Source organism: Diplotaxodon limnothrissa, linkage group LG23 (assembly GCF_057381915.1).
Source record: "Diplotaxodon limnothrissa isolate DT_005_m linkage group LG23, D_limnothrissa_male_GT1.1, whole genome shotgun sequence".
NCBI classification, from domain to species: domain Eukaryota; kingdom Metazoa; phylum Chordata; class Actinopteri; order Cichliformes; family Cichlidae; genus Diplotaxodon; species Diplotaxodon limnothrissa.
The window spans coordinates 28740713-28755516 of NC_140617.1; the positions used below are offsets into that span (position 1 = coordinate 28740713).

General features: G+C 40.9%; 2 protein-coding genes across 8 annotated transcripts in view; both read right to left on the bottom strand.

Annotated features, from left to right (window-relative positions):
* Window positions 1–6762, bottom strand: part of LOC146608253 (abl interactor 2-like) — a 31688-nt gene extending 24926 nt beyond the window's left edge. For all 7 annotated transcript variants that reach the window (XM_085347343.1, XM_085347341.1, XM_085347339.1 and 4 more), the window contains exon 1: window positions 6630–6762. In XM_085347343.1, the coding sequence (XP_085203469.1) occupies window positions 6630–6746 (117 nt within the window). In that variant the 5' untranslated portion in view covers window positions 6747–6762. The remainder of the gene's footprint in view (window positions 1–6629) is intronic.
* A 486-nt stretch (window positions 6763–7248) lies between these two features.
* On the bottom strand, window positions 7249–13417 carry cyp20a1 (cytochrome P450, family 20, subfamily A, polypeptide 1). The gene is made up of 13 exons (XM_085347634.1): window positions 13234–13417; window positions 12613–12662; window positions 12265–12431; window positions 11998–12143; window positions 11739–11906; window positions 11481–11559; window positions 10820–10932; window positions 10676–10730; window positions 10349–10469; window positions 10135–10246; window positions 9740–9804; window positions 8349–8438; window positions 7249–8201 (listed from the first exon to the last, which is right to left on the bottom strand). Exons 1-13 carry the CDS (start codon window positions 13303–13305, stop codon window positions 8048–8050), a joined length of 1392 nt encoding a protein of 463 aa, XP_085203760.1. The 5' UTR covers window positions 13306–13417; the 3' UTR covers window positions 7249–8047.
* Window positions 13418–14804: the final 1387 nt, after the last annotated feature.

A 14804-nucleotide genomic window follows, 5' to 3' on the forward strand; every position in this document is an offset into this window, starting at 1 on the left:
CACATAGTTACCATTTAACTCAGTGCTGACCCACTAATGATAAATACCCACATGAGCACTTCAAAAAGGCATTAAAGAAGTTAGAGCTACTTCAATGCTAAAGAAAATATCATCCCAACACAAAAAGCAGTGCACAAAAAGTGGAGCCTGAATGCAGTCAGTGTCAGCAGGATGGAGAGCAAAAGGTTTCAGCACCAAGAAGCAAATTTGTAGTGAAGCAAGAGAAAAGAGCTTAGCGGCAGTGAAGTGAGTAGCAGGTAAAACAGCTGCAGCCGGCGTGAAAGCAGTGTTCAGAGGCAGCCGATTGGCCGTGGGCACGGCGTGGGCACGTCGACAGGAACATCAAAGGGCAGATGGATCAGCTAATGTTTCTGCTGGGAAATTGTGTTCCTTAATCCTCCGTGACACTGCACCGAGCGCAGCATGCGGGGTCGAGCTGCAGCACAAAGCCAGCACATAATGGTGTGAATGAAAGCAAAGGCAGACACCAAAAAAAAAACAAAAACATTTTTGCTTCTCAAATGTGGCAATTTGCAGCTTTAATTTGGTCTGTGTGATCAAGCACTGCCTTTGTTTAGATTTAAACAAGTAATGTTAGTCTTTTAGCAATGATTAAGGGCTTTTTAAAAAAAAATTCTGAGCATTTTAGAGTCATAAAATATTCAGATTACTCATTTCTGTTTTTTTCCCTCTCAATCAAGGTGTTTTCTTAAAGACGCAGAACAAACTTCATTGTTCTTGCTTCTAAAAAAGACCATCGTAAGGCTGTAGATTTAAGCTGGGATAAAACAAGCTTCATTAAAATGTCATCTGAGGGTCTGCAAAAGTCTGATTGCTGTAGCTCGCCATTTCCACATAATCTGCAGTGTAACCAACAAAAATTAGTGGCGACAAAACCGCTCAGAGTTTCCTGTGTGCGAGAGACAGCAGCAGATTACCTGCATTGTTTGTAGCAGCCTTTAGGCTGTGATTGGATATCGACTTATTGATTTTACTTTAAAATTCAAATTTAAGCAATGCTGTTAACTCCCCAAAATCCAGGGCTGCGATGCCAGGATAATAGGAAAGCCCACGTCTTTCCTTCTCTTCTTTATTATTTATTTATTTGTTAGTTTTAACAGGAAACCTTTGTACAAACACATCGAATCAGAATGAAAGGATATCTGGGCTAAACTGACATAAGACTGTGAGGAAAAAACAAAACAAAAAAATGAGAGGCAGCATCAAGCAACAATCCGGGGATTTCAATGACGACTTCAATGAGCAGCACCCTCTGTGGTAATCAGTCTATTCCCTTTCATGTGAAACATGCAGCGCACTTTTTAAATTTTAAACAATCTCTCTCACACACACACACACACACCCCTAATCCAACTAGTTTAAGCATCTGGCACGGCATGCAAACAAATGACATCATTTACCAGAGGTGGGACCAAGTCATTGTTTTGCAAGTCTCAAGTAAGTCTCAAGTCTTTATCCTCAAGTCTCAAGTCAAGTCTCAAGTAATGTCAGGCAAGTCAGAGTCGAGTCTCAAGTCACTGGTGTAAAAGTCCGAGTCAAGTCACAAGTCTGAAACTTTGAATTTCAAGTCCTTTCGAGTCTTTAAAAAAAACAAACGAAAAAATAATGTTGCAGTTATATGCTAAATGTAAATATTAGACCATGTAATTTTAAAATCTGTGTTTTTCTCAACACATGACAAAATAGTGAACTTAGAAAATATACACAAATTGTGAAATTGCACCTCTTTAAAATGCAGCTCAATTAAACTTAGCTCCAAGAATAATTTTCACCGACAGTTCTGAGATAAGCTGCATGTTATTCTTGGATGCGGTTGTAGGACCAGCTTTAAAATCGCATGACAAAAATATCATACACATTAAAAAAACTGTATCACCAACGTAGCCTGGACAACATTTGCTAGTTAGATGAAGTCAGCTATCTCATCTTAGCATATTTATATGCATATTTATAATTATACGGTTCTTGGAGTGAGTGCATACACTCATGAAGTTTAGTAACTTCCGGTCACTGCAACAAGCCCAGGTACAGTTTACCGACGGATGGGTGCAGGACCTTGAAATGCACCGTGTAGAACGAAAGACCATCGTACGTATCATAAGTTTACCAGTCTCACAAATCGTCTTCATAAATACACATTCGTTAACCGTTTATTAATATAACCTTTGAGCTCAACGGTAATTAATTAGTAGTGGAAATAATTTCTGGTAGCATCACAGAAATGTAGCAGTGACAATAATATTGTATGCTGTAATCGCACTGGGCAATTAGTGATACAAAAAACCTGTTTTATCCTGTGAATAAAAGTATGTGTTTTTGTCAGTGTACCATAATAACAGAAGCGAAACGCAATATTGTGTCAGGATAATTTACTATTTATGCACAATAAATAAAGGAGCATAGCGCGACAATTTCTGTTCAGCGCCAGACTTGCTTGTAACCTATATCACCAATTATGTTAAGAAAAATGACGCATTAACTACAACAGCAGACTGACCTTTGTGTAAATGCTTGGAGCAGACTAACCTGTGAGCTGGAGTGTTCTAGGACGTTATATTTGGTCTTTGAATGGCTGCAATCCAGTCGCCTCTTTGTTACTTCGGAAACATGGCTCGAACAATTTCTCTTCAACGACATAATCCGATAACAACCGATCTCTTTACCCGTCGGCTTCCCGTGGCTGTCATGCGACCGGCTATTGCAGTTAATAATACAACAGCTTCTTGACATTTTTGTGTTTCTTTTTATCGCTGTATAACTGATTTTAATTGAAAGCCTGCGTGCGCTAGTACCGCTTGCCACGAGTTCCCAGAATCCTTTGCGGTTCTACCCGTGAATGACGTCACATTTTCAATCTCTATATAATATGCATGTTAAATTTTATATTTGGGGTGAAATATCAAGTCTTTTCAAGTAAACCGGTTCAAGTCCAATTCAAGTCCCAAGTCATTGGTGTAAAAGTCCAAGTCAAGTCACAAGTCTTAGAACATTTTTTCAAGTCAAGTCTAAAGTCATAAAATTAATGACTCGAGTCTGACTCGAGTCCAAGTCATGTGACTCGAGTCCACACCTCTGTCATTTACAGGAGAGCAGAGGACGCAGCGCTGCTATAGAATGAGGACAAGCAGGTTATGTGGTAAGTCACGAGAGCACCTGCTGGCACAGGAGAGACGGATTTAATCCAGTGATATGTATACGGTAAGAGAGGATGGATATCACTCCATTACTAAACCATAATTAACAATTTAAGTCAAAATGGGCAGAGACAATTTAAAAAAAAAAAAAAAAAAGGTAAATTTCACTTAAATAAGTTATAACAGATTCAGAGCCTTTGCTGCACCCTTACTGATTGGGCTTACATGCATCTTCAACCCATTTTAAGTCAGAAAAACGCTAATTAAAACAATTATTTGCCCTAAAAAAAACATGTCCCCTCATTTGTACTGGCACCTGGTAGGCTGTCATTCACTACTAAAGCTCAAGGGTAGCAGTAACGTTTGGACAAGGCTGCTTTCAAGCCACCACGCAAAAAAAAAAAAAAAAAAAAGCAGCAGCAGCACTGCTCTCTACACGAGTTGGACCAGTAAAACGAGCCTTTGTACAAACAGTATGACAAACATTCAGCCAAATACTACAACAGCTGTTAGAAAGCACATTTTGGGCCTCTTGAAAACAATATATCATAATGAGCTCTGGCACCAAGTAAAGGTAGCACATTACAAATATACCACAACTCTGCATAGTCATTTCAGAGCGAATACAGTGACCGAACAGCTTCCTGTCAATATCTAACTGGATCTCTGCTTCAAACACCCAAAAGTGTCCCAAAGCTTAATAATTCCTTTGAACAATGTTTCATCACGTTGTCTTGACAACATCAAACCACAGACTGTATGTTTGGTGTAAGAAGTCCCATTTTACCTTCTTGAGCTGAACATTGTGGTTTTTTGAAATGATGAGTGGCTGATTCGGCTGAGAAACCAATGACCGGCTCATACAGTAAGAAAGTTGTCGACCACAAAGTAGCACTCTATCCTCATCTTTTTGACTCTAATGGGAACCACAATTAACAAAAATAAACATCACAACATATCCAAAATGGCTTAAAACTAACAACCGAGTCCACACACACCAGAAAAGTAACAATCATCACCTCAGTATAAGGATTAAGAATTACATGTCAATGTAAGAGATTCCTCAAACCATCAGAACAGACGTGAGGGATAAACATGGCCGGAACAAAGAGGATTTTATTGGTTTCTATCATGGTTGTCACCACATGTAAAGCACCGGGACATGACCACACATAACAGCAATGACCTCAGCAACTTGGGTAGGTTGTGTTATAGGCTCCACAATCCAAAAGTCTGAATCAGATGTCAAAGATAAGACAGGCGTAGTGATGCTGAAAATATTTGCAGGACCGCTTTTGCTCCCCACCAAAGAAAATTGTGAAAATATTTTGCTCATTATTTCAGTTGTTGCCCCTTTTGTTTGTGGGTTTTGTAAGAATGTAGTTAGGCTAGAAATGACTCGGGTCAGACAGGCAGGTAGGCAAGCAGGCGTAGGACCAGCACGGACGTGGTTCTTTTTTTGCCGGCTGGTAAACCAAACAGAATTCATGCACTTTTGATGGCACAGTGTTTGCCAACAGTGCATGGAAAAAAAAGAAGAAAAAAAAGTGACTTTTGTGATAAACGATCACTCCACGAATTAAAAAGTCGAAACAGTCTGAGAGAAAGTAACTGATAAATAGAGGAAACACTCAATTATCCACTAATTGAGTGTTTGACTTTTCTGAATAGTTTCTGGGATGCTTAGAACTCGAATTGCACTGCTGGAAATAGTTTATTTTGATGCACCTGCTGTTTTCTTTGCAAATTTGCATCATAGGATTGTTTTTTTTGTTTTTCCTGCAGTGTATATAAAAATTGCTGTATCTCCAAAATAAAACTATGAAGACACTCAAAATAAATTTCCTGTTGTTGTAAACTATTTTTTGCAACTTTTTTGTATTTAAAGTTTTGAGGGATAAACCTCTTAAATTTCTCCAAGTAGAAATATATGTAAAAAAAACAAAACAAAAGCGATTTTCAATTTTTTTGTAGTTTATTGCACTTTTTTGCAATTAATGTAGTTACTATGGACTTAATGCATACATATTATTAAAATATGGGCTATAACAGTTATTTAGCAACTTGAAATGCTCCCACAAATGGCACTACAACATGTAAAAAAATAATATAAGCTCTGGCGGACTTGGTTCTATAGTAGGTCTTAAAGGGTTAAATAAATATCGTCAAATAATCGCGATCTCAATTTCAGTGAAAATAATCGTGATTATCATTTTTGCCATAATCGAGCAGCCCTACTTTGAAGTCTGTGAATACAAACATCTCACACACTAGGGATTGGTTTTGTTAGTGAAACATCCCTTGACTGCAAACAAGTCCTGGGCGTGGAGTTCGAGCAAACACACCTGTGGCATCATGTGAATGACAACCCGAAATATTAGTTAGCAGGTTTAAATTCCTCAATGACTAATGCTGTAAGAAGTCTGCTTTAAAGTAAAACAGAAAAGGACAGAAAATATGAAAACGTAAGAGGTGAAGCATCACACTAAACATTCTCCTGATGCTTCCTGCTTCTGTCCAGCTGATCTATAAGTGATAACATCCATCTGACAGCAGCTGGGAAAACCTCACAGGGCAACCTGCCAGACAGCAAGCTGCCAACATCCACCACCTCTCTCCTCCTTCTTCTTCTTCTTTCCAGGGCAACTTGTCAGACCTGATCAGCCCAGCTCATCAGGGATGTCAGATTTCAGCATCACACCTTGTGTCCTAGCTTATTCCCTGATTTCTCACCTACTGAAAGCTGGCCTGCGAGTGTGTGATGAGTGGAGATGCCGAAATGAGATGAGATCACACCTGCAGAATTTCAAAGCATCTGAATGGCTGCACTCACACACAGGCAGAAATGTATCCACATCACCCCCCTCCCCTCTCCTGCACGGAGGTGCACATGAATGGCTTCAGGCTGAGCATTTTAAAAGGGTTTTAAGTGTGGCTGCTACATCAACAGCATCATAAATCAGTTGTTTGTAACGCTGTCACGGCGGGTTGTCTCCTGTCACAGCCTATCAGAGGTTAATCTGCCTTGATATCGCGTCCCACATCTGAGGCCGGAGCCTGATCAGCTGGCTGGCAGTGATTGATCCCCGCACGGAGCACAGAAATCGATTTTCACGGTGCCTGCTCGGTGGTTTGAGGGGTGATGACGAGCAGCAAGCTAACGAGCTACCCGGCTAACCCACCACGGTGGGATGCACAGCTCACACACATCGTTACACAGAGGAAAACAAATAGCGGTATGAATCGGGTGGGGAATTGCCACATTATGAGTTTGTTATCTAATTTTAAAAAACAAACAAAAAAAAACCGCATCGGCAGCAGGTTGTTGCTGCGCTTGCCGAGGCTAGCTGACAGCACGGCTGCACCGCATCGGCAGCGCTAGCATCAGTTAGCCTAGCACCACTTCGCTCCATTGAGAAAAAAAAGAAAGAAACAAACTACACCTTCTTCCCCTCCACGGTTGTGTCAGCCTACCTGGACATAGTTGCTCTCGCAGTACTCCGCGACTCTTTCCAAATTAGTGAAGCTGTCCAGCAGCGCGCTTCGTCCCGCTGGAATCTCCTCTTCCAGAAGCATTTGTAGCTCCGCCATTTTCACATCTTTAGCGGAGAGGTGCGCTCTCTGGCGCCCCCGTGGCCGCCCGCGGTACCGCAGGGCTCTCCCCACAGCCGGGCTTCCCAAAATTAATAACAAAGCGGCATCACAGCACACTCCCACTGCTGAGTGCTTCAGAGGTTATTTATTTCTCTTTCTTTCTTTCTTTCTTTCTTTAATTAGTTTTCAATTCAGAAATATTTAACTCAGCGAATAAAACATTTCATAACTATATATTAACTACTGTACGCAATAAAAACCTGTAATACATTTCCTGGACTCATTTTTTATTACTCTTTAAGGCTTTAGTTACTGTGAAGCCAGTCTGGAGTAGGAGAAGAAAATAGGATTTTGCTTCCCCTTCTGTAAAGCTCTCATAACATTTAATTTAAAGCTGCAACAATCACTCAATAACTAATCACTGAATAACTTTCTGGAGCTAAAAGCGCCTCCTTCCCCCTGTAGAAAGCTGAGATGCTTTTACTATTTTCTGGTCTCTTATACACCAACCTGTTGATCCAATAAACAAAATAACAGCTATTATTGATTTATTATACATGTTCAGGCCCAATTTAATTTAAAATGTCTTGCACATGTGGGCTGGAAATACACACTGCTTAGCACTTGATCATCACAAGTTGGTGGATCTTCAGGGATATCAGTGTTTCCAACAGCAGATGAACTGGAGAGGCAACAAGAAGACAACCCCCATAAAAGGTTTAGTAGGTTGTGGCCACAGACTTTTTTTTTCTCGAGTTCAGATTTTTCCTGGTAGCATGAGGCGATGTCTGCCCAACACAGTCTTGAGGATGTGGAGAAGATACCAGGATGGTAGAAAGGCTCATCAACCCAGAAGATGCTCATGTGCATGTTTCTTCCCAAACTAGAGAAACAGAAACAGACTCCATGAGGGTGGCCCGAGGGCCCAACATCCTTTTAAAAGGATCTGTGTTCAAAGCCCAGTGCTTTGCAGTTCGACTGGCTTTCACCAGAGACCACCAGAACCTAGCAACTCCAGCTTTACTCGTCGAGCCTCCCTCCCTGAAGAGACAGGAAGCGTTCGACAAACTAAACCTGTGAGTGGAAAAAGCTAATGTCATGCTTAAGGCCTCAGTGGTGGTACAAGGTGGGTGAAACAGCCTTTAAAATCCTACAAATTAAGAGTGTCAGTCCAAACTACTGGCATCATGATGGGGAACTACGATGACGTCTAACAGGGAATACTCTGCTGGTAATTTCATTCAGTGATGTTAAATGTGTTGCTTTTTGCTCTTCATCGTTTTCTCTAAATCTTTGTTTTAGCTGCTTCTTCTGCTAACGGTGATCCAGGTTTCGTCCTTCGGTGCGGATACCAGCTCGGATCGGATCTCGGCCACTTGCCCCTTCAGTCGGTGGAGCTTCAGCTGCCGCACCAACGTGCTGAGGACGACCGTAGCCACAGTGTAGGCAAACCTAACGGAGACCAAATAGTGATTGATGCAGGACATCCAGGTGTAGAAGAGCTTCAAATAGTTATCAAAACTTCCCAAAGTTGGTCTAATGAAGTCTGCTTTCACAATTAGCAGTCTGAGTGACAGAGTGTGGATAATTTCCTCTTACCTGAGCTCTGGACACGTCTGATTCCCTGAGAATCCGAGCAGACAGAAGCTCTTCCTGGCCGATTCTTCCTCGAATCGATCTGGGTCAAACCTGAGGGAGGATTGAAGTATTCACCAAACCAGTAAACAGACATATTACAACTTTAACTTGGAAGAAAAAAAGCCCCTCACTGTGAAGCTGTCACATTATTTTAACTGCAGTTTATTTGATGGCTGCAGATTTATGTTACCTGGTGAAGGCAGATGAATGCCCGGTGATAACTGTGACATGCACCTGTAGACTTAACAGGAAACACCTGATAATCCAGCGAGCTCTACACGGTAATGCTAGCAGGTTTTATTTCCACCCACCGGTTAGAATTAACTTCAAAGCAACCCCCCCACAAATAACAGCTAAGGCTGATGACAAAATGCCATTAGTTTTGAAGTTACTTATGAAATAGAGGAAAAATTAAATAGATGTGTTGATGATCAACTAAATTATTTGAGCTCTTCCTGTAAAATTTTTCCTAATCCATTAACTAAATGTTGACCCCTGGTGGAGCTACAACAAAAGTTTCAAGCTCACCAAATCGATATTTGAGCCTCTGGGATGAAACCGCTGCCAATCAGATGCTTTCCAGATGGTATTGGATGGTGGATCAAAATCTGACTGCACTTTTCTTTGTTTATAATCGTTACTTTTAACAAGATCAGATATGTTGTCACTGATTTTCAGTCCAGTTCTTGTGTAATTTTCATACCTCAACCTTTCTCCCTGATTCCCTTCAGTAAGAATGGCTTCTTCACAGCAATCCATCCACTGAGACTTCCATGAACAGTGACAGATAAGCTGAAGTTTAAGATGCATCTCTTAGCATGCATCTTTTTGACCTGAACTTGTTCAGTTCCCTCAACATTTTTAAGGACATGCTGCACAACACATCGAGATGTGTCAACCTTTCAGCTAATAGCTCTGGAAAAATGCTATTTTATGTCTGTTAAAGACAAAGATCAGATTTAAAATCTTTTCCAAGTTCTCTGTTATGTGTAGACACGACACTGGTTCATAGTTGAGTTAGGTGCCTTTGTAAGGTTTTAACAATTCATTGGTTAAGGTTGCTTAACACACACACACACACACACACACACACACACACACACACACACACACACAAAGAAATGAGGGGCTTGTGCACAGCATGGTACCTCTTAGTCTAGTAAGGGATACCATACTAGTCCCAGAATATAAATAAAGTACTGGGAATGAGCGTTACAGATCCTGTTTTATAGAGTGATAATTTAGTGACCCAGTACAGTTTTCTTTGTATTGCAGATTTTGAATGAGTGGGATTTGAACTGGCAGCCATTTTTAAACTGGCTGAAGAACATGTCAAAACCAAAATGTCAAACCTGTAAGGGCTGCTCCAGGTTTCCTCATCTTGTAGAACCACTCCTAAGGCGTAAATCACCAACGTCTGAAAGTAACAACAACAACAACAACAGTGTTTACGTGTAACAAAACTGCTGTATTTTAACCTCAGCTGGGAAAACTGAGGGAACAACGCACTTTAATAGGGAAGGAAGAAAAATAAAACAAAACAGGAATATCACTTGCTTGACTTTAAATAAACATTCAAAAGTTGCATCTAAAAAATAAAAAATAAAAAAAATAAAATCCTCGGTTTATGTTTCTTACGCTATTTAATGTTTCTATCTGTTCTTGTTTACCATTAACACAGCAAACACTGTGTTTGTGCAGCTGAAATAATCTGGCTGAGAGCCGCAGACTCCGGGAAACCGGATACCTCTTTGGGGATGACGTGCTGATCGACTTTGCCCTCCACTTCCTGAAGCCGAGCCGCGACGGGGGTGAGCTTGGCAGTCCTCACCGTCTCGTTCAGGACCTGTTGGCAGTATCTACGCGAGGACGGAAATGCGATCGCATCAACGTTATTGGCTGCACCGCGTGTGAAGGACGACTCAAGAACGCCTAAATACGTAAAAGTCCAAAAGGCTTACCTGAGCTGAGGAATCTTGTCGAGGGAAACCGGATCAGAACCCAACACGTCCTCCAGCTCCTGGTGCAACTTGTCCTGCACTTCCTCTGAATTGGACAGGAAGTAAAGAGCCCAGATACACACTGCCAAAACACCACAGTGTGTAATCTTAGAATCAGAATAAAACAACATTTTGCTAATAAAAGATAAATAAAAGTTAGCTTTTGTTTGCTTTTAGAGCTAAAAGTTCATTACATTATTGTTAAGTGCCTATCAGACAACTCTGGGAAACTGTACTTATAAAAACTGTATCTGGCAGGCTTCACATCCTCTGATTCAGGCCACTTACAGTTCGCAGCGATGACACATCCAGCCAAAGTGAACACCATGCAGTCCTCCATGATCTGAAACAAACAATCAAGATTTCAGCGTTTTTTTTTCTTACCTCTGTGAAAGCGCTGAGGATGTAAAGCAGAAGCTCATCAGCATTCACCTGTCGCTCTGTGAAGTTGGACTGCAGCAGAGCGTCCACAAACACCGCCTGCTTCCTCTGGGTTTTCCTGTCCTTCGCCACAGACAACAGCAAAGACTCCATCTCTGACAGAGCTGACCACCGAGGAGGAAAAAACAAGATGAGAGCCGTGGCGACTCCGACCACATTCAAGGGCTCAAAATCTGACATCCTAGCCCGGCACGGCTCACAGATTTTGTCCCACAGCTGCTGGACAGGCCCTTTAAAAACATCTGAATCATCAAAACCTTGAATGTGAGGTTCCCCTGTCTGCACTAATAGGGTAAAGGGTAAATTATTCTCACACCTGGGGAGCCACTTTTTGAGAACTGGGTGTCAGAGTTACATGAAGTGACATGAACAAGTGCCAGACACTCTCTGTGGGGTTACACATTAAATGCAGTCTTTGCAGCCCTTTCAGACAGCACCCAAAATAGCATCTGTCCTTGGCAGGTAAATCCCTATCGATCCTATCCAAACAAAGCCTGTCTGCTGATTAAGGTGGTAACCGTGAATGTGCTCGGTCTGTCTGTCAAGAGGCTTAACACAGAGATAACATCGGAGCCTCTGCAGACTTTCCATTTGGCTTCACCACACAAAGCCAGACACCGCTCCCACACGTTGACACGCCTCCTTCGCTCACCCTTCTCATAGTGCGCTTTCCTGCTGGAGCTCTTCTCCAGGGAGCCGTCCAGGTAGCCCTTTCCAATTTCTGACCAGATCTGGAAGCGTGAGTCAGAAGAGCAAAAATAAATAAATTAATAAAAATCAATGATCAGTTACAGAGCCTTAAACTCCCTGCAGAACTTTAGCATGGTGCATTTTTGATTAGCATCCCAATAAAGTAAAGTTTTGTGTCCCCCAAGCTTACTGCACAGAGGTTTGTGCTAAAATTTCTCACCGCATCGTGGTTCTTGCGGAAGGCAAGGACCTCAGTGTCGTCCCCGAACCGCTCGCCCAGAGCCAGTTGGGTGACCGTCTTCATGGCCAGGCCCAGCAGGTGGGCACACAGAGGCGTGTGCTGACCCTCTGGGAATGACTTCCACTTTTTCACCAGCTCATCCACCAGCTAAGAAACAAGATATCAGTTAGCAGGAAGTGTGAGGAAGTTTTTGGTTTTCTTATTTATTTTAGAAAAATTATTTCTTGGCTTTGGAAACCTTGAGCACAAGCGGAAAGTTGTTTTTCAGCGTGCTGTTGATGGCACTTTCGTACACTTTTTTTCTCATGATGGACTCGCTGGCCCCACCTCCCATCCCGGACTTGTAGCCGAGCAGCGACTTCAGCATCGTTTCAAAGGAGTCGGCTAAAAAGGAAGCAGGAAACAGCAGATTTATGCATAAGGATGTTCTTCTTTTCAATTAGATATTTTTCCCAACAAATTCCTGAGTGTAAGAAAAGCTGCTGATCCAAACTGGTTTGCTTACTAGCGTGGTTGGGGTTGATGTGTTGCTGAAGCTCGCTTACGGAGCCCAAGCTGACCACAGGGCGACCACCAAACCAGAACGAGGCCACGGAGCCGTACTCATCATGCAGGCCGACGAGGAACTCATGCAGACTGCCTCTGTCGATGATATCCTGCAGGTTTCCATCCCTGGAGAACAGAAAATAGAACATTAACGCACATATGCTTATATTTACTGACAAAAGCTATTAGGATAACAGGACCCTTAAGAAGCTAATTATTATGCACAATGTACTATATTTTACAAAATGCTGTTACTGAATAAGAGTTAACAGAAGCAGAAAAAATAAAGGTAAAGATGAAAACTTACTTCTCATCTGTGGGGTTGAGACCTGGGATACCAGAGGCCCTTCTGGATGACTGAAAATATGATTAGAAATGAGATTGTTGTTTAACACAAATACAAGTCATTAAACATGAGTAGTTTTTCTCACAGTGGTGTCCACATGTCTACTAAGTCTTTACATAATTTAAAATAATGGCTCTGCCTGTCGGAAAGCGGGTCCCATTCAGAACCTCTTTGAAAAATACAAAATTTAACAATTTCTTATTGAATGGCATGCGCATATGGAACATGATATCGTTTAGGGATGTGAAGTAAATTAGTTGGAGTTTAGAAATAAATCGGCTTGTAACACAAACACATAAAGGAAACTGATAAAAATGAAAAAAAAAAAATCTCGTTTTCGCTCATTCCGTCTTCTTGAAGTTGGATTTCTCTGGACTAGGTCAATGAATATTATATTAAATGGGAGCCGAAATGTGCAAAATACACTCCTTACTCAATTAATCTCTTAAATAGTTCAGAATAATGTGCTCCAACTCGTGAACAAGAACTAAAACATTTAAAAGCGCTTTTTGGTTGGGACACTGGGATGAGGGCAACAGCCCGCTAATGTAGCAAGCTAACGCCAAACTTGCAGGAACTTACCGGGTACAAATAAAGGACAGCGCCCACCAGGATGATGACAAAGGTAACAGCAAAGATGGCAAAGTCCAGCATGATTGCTCGCTGTTATCAAACAGTTTCTGCTAACTTTTATTCACGTGTATTTGAATGTTTCCACCAAAAACCTCAAGATATATCACTACCACGTCAACATCAACTGCTCGGTTATCTGTGTTCGATTATACAGCCTGGATCGCAGGCAGAGCAAACCAATGGATCTTAGGAAAAAGCATGACACCAAGGAGACACAAAACACGGGCAAAGACAGACAAAACGCGTTTTGTCTGTCTTTGTCGTCGGGACACAAAACAAGATCAAAGAAACAGAAATGTTGACAAGTGAGACACAAAATGATCACAAATACATAAAATGACATAAAACAACTCAAAGGGACACAAAATGACCATAAAGTCATTTTATAATGATGTAAAAAGACACACACAAAAAATCACACTGAGCAAAGGCATAAGAAACTACAAAGAATAAAAATAAAATCACACAAAGAGATACAACATGAGTAAAAATATACTCAAAAACACAAAAATGAGAAATAAGCACATAAACAGGAGCAAGGACATAAAACAACTATAAAAAGAAGAATGAACAAGACCAGAGACACTAAATAACCAGAAAGACATAAGATAAGACACAAATGACACCAAAGGGACAAAAAACAACTACAAAAGGGATCGCTAAAAAGAAAAACAAAAAGAAAAGTGAAACAAAATGACGCAAAATGATGACAAAGGGACATTAAAAAGACATTAAATGACATAAAGAGAGAGAAAAACATTATGAGATGAAAAAATGACTAAAAGGGCACAAAAACACCAAAGTGACAATAAAGAGATGCGAAACATGCACAAAGACATAAAAACAACACACTAAACAGCCACAAAATGTCCACAGAGACATGAAATAAGACACAAAATTACAAGAAAACAGAGACAAAACTTGACCAAAGTGATACAAATGACAGAAAGGTGATATAAAGCAACTAAACATGGACTACAGTCACACCGGAGACACAAAATGACTACAGAGGGACACAAAAAAGACCAAAGTTTACAATAAAAAGACTCAACATGACACCAAAGACACACAGGAAAAAAGACCAGACACCACATGTCCACAAACATAAACTAATAACCTAAAATAGGACACAAAATCACTCAGAATTTTTTTTTTTTTTTTAGAAAACGCTTTGTATTCTGCTCAAATTAAAACTGATACATTGACACTTCAGCTCAGATGTCAGTGTAAAATCCGCGGTCAGCATTACATTTAGCTGCCTTTCAGTTCAGTTCCATCACAGCTGCTCTTCAGCTTTTCTAGAAGCCTTTTAGGATCTCAGATGATTTTTTTTTTTTTCTTTGACTCATCTCTGTGTTTATACCTCAGCTATGCCATCCTTTGGGTAATGCACTTCAACTGGCCTGAATTTCCACTTCCAGGTTAATTTCATTAGCTTTCAGTGCAGCGCAGTAACACCATTAACTACTCCTTGGCATGATAAGTACTTTTACTTTTGATATGTTACAATTCTTTTGCAG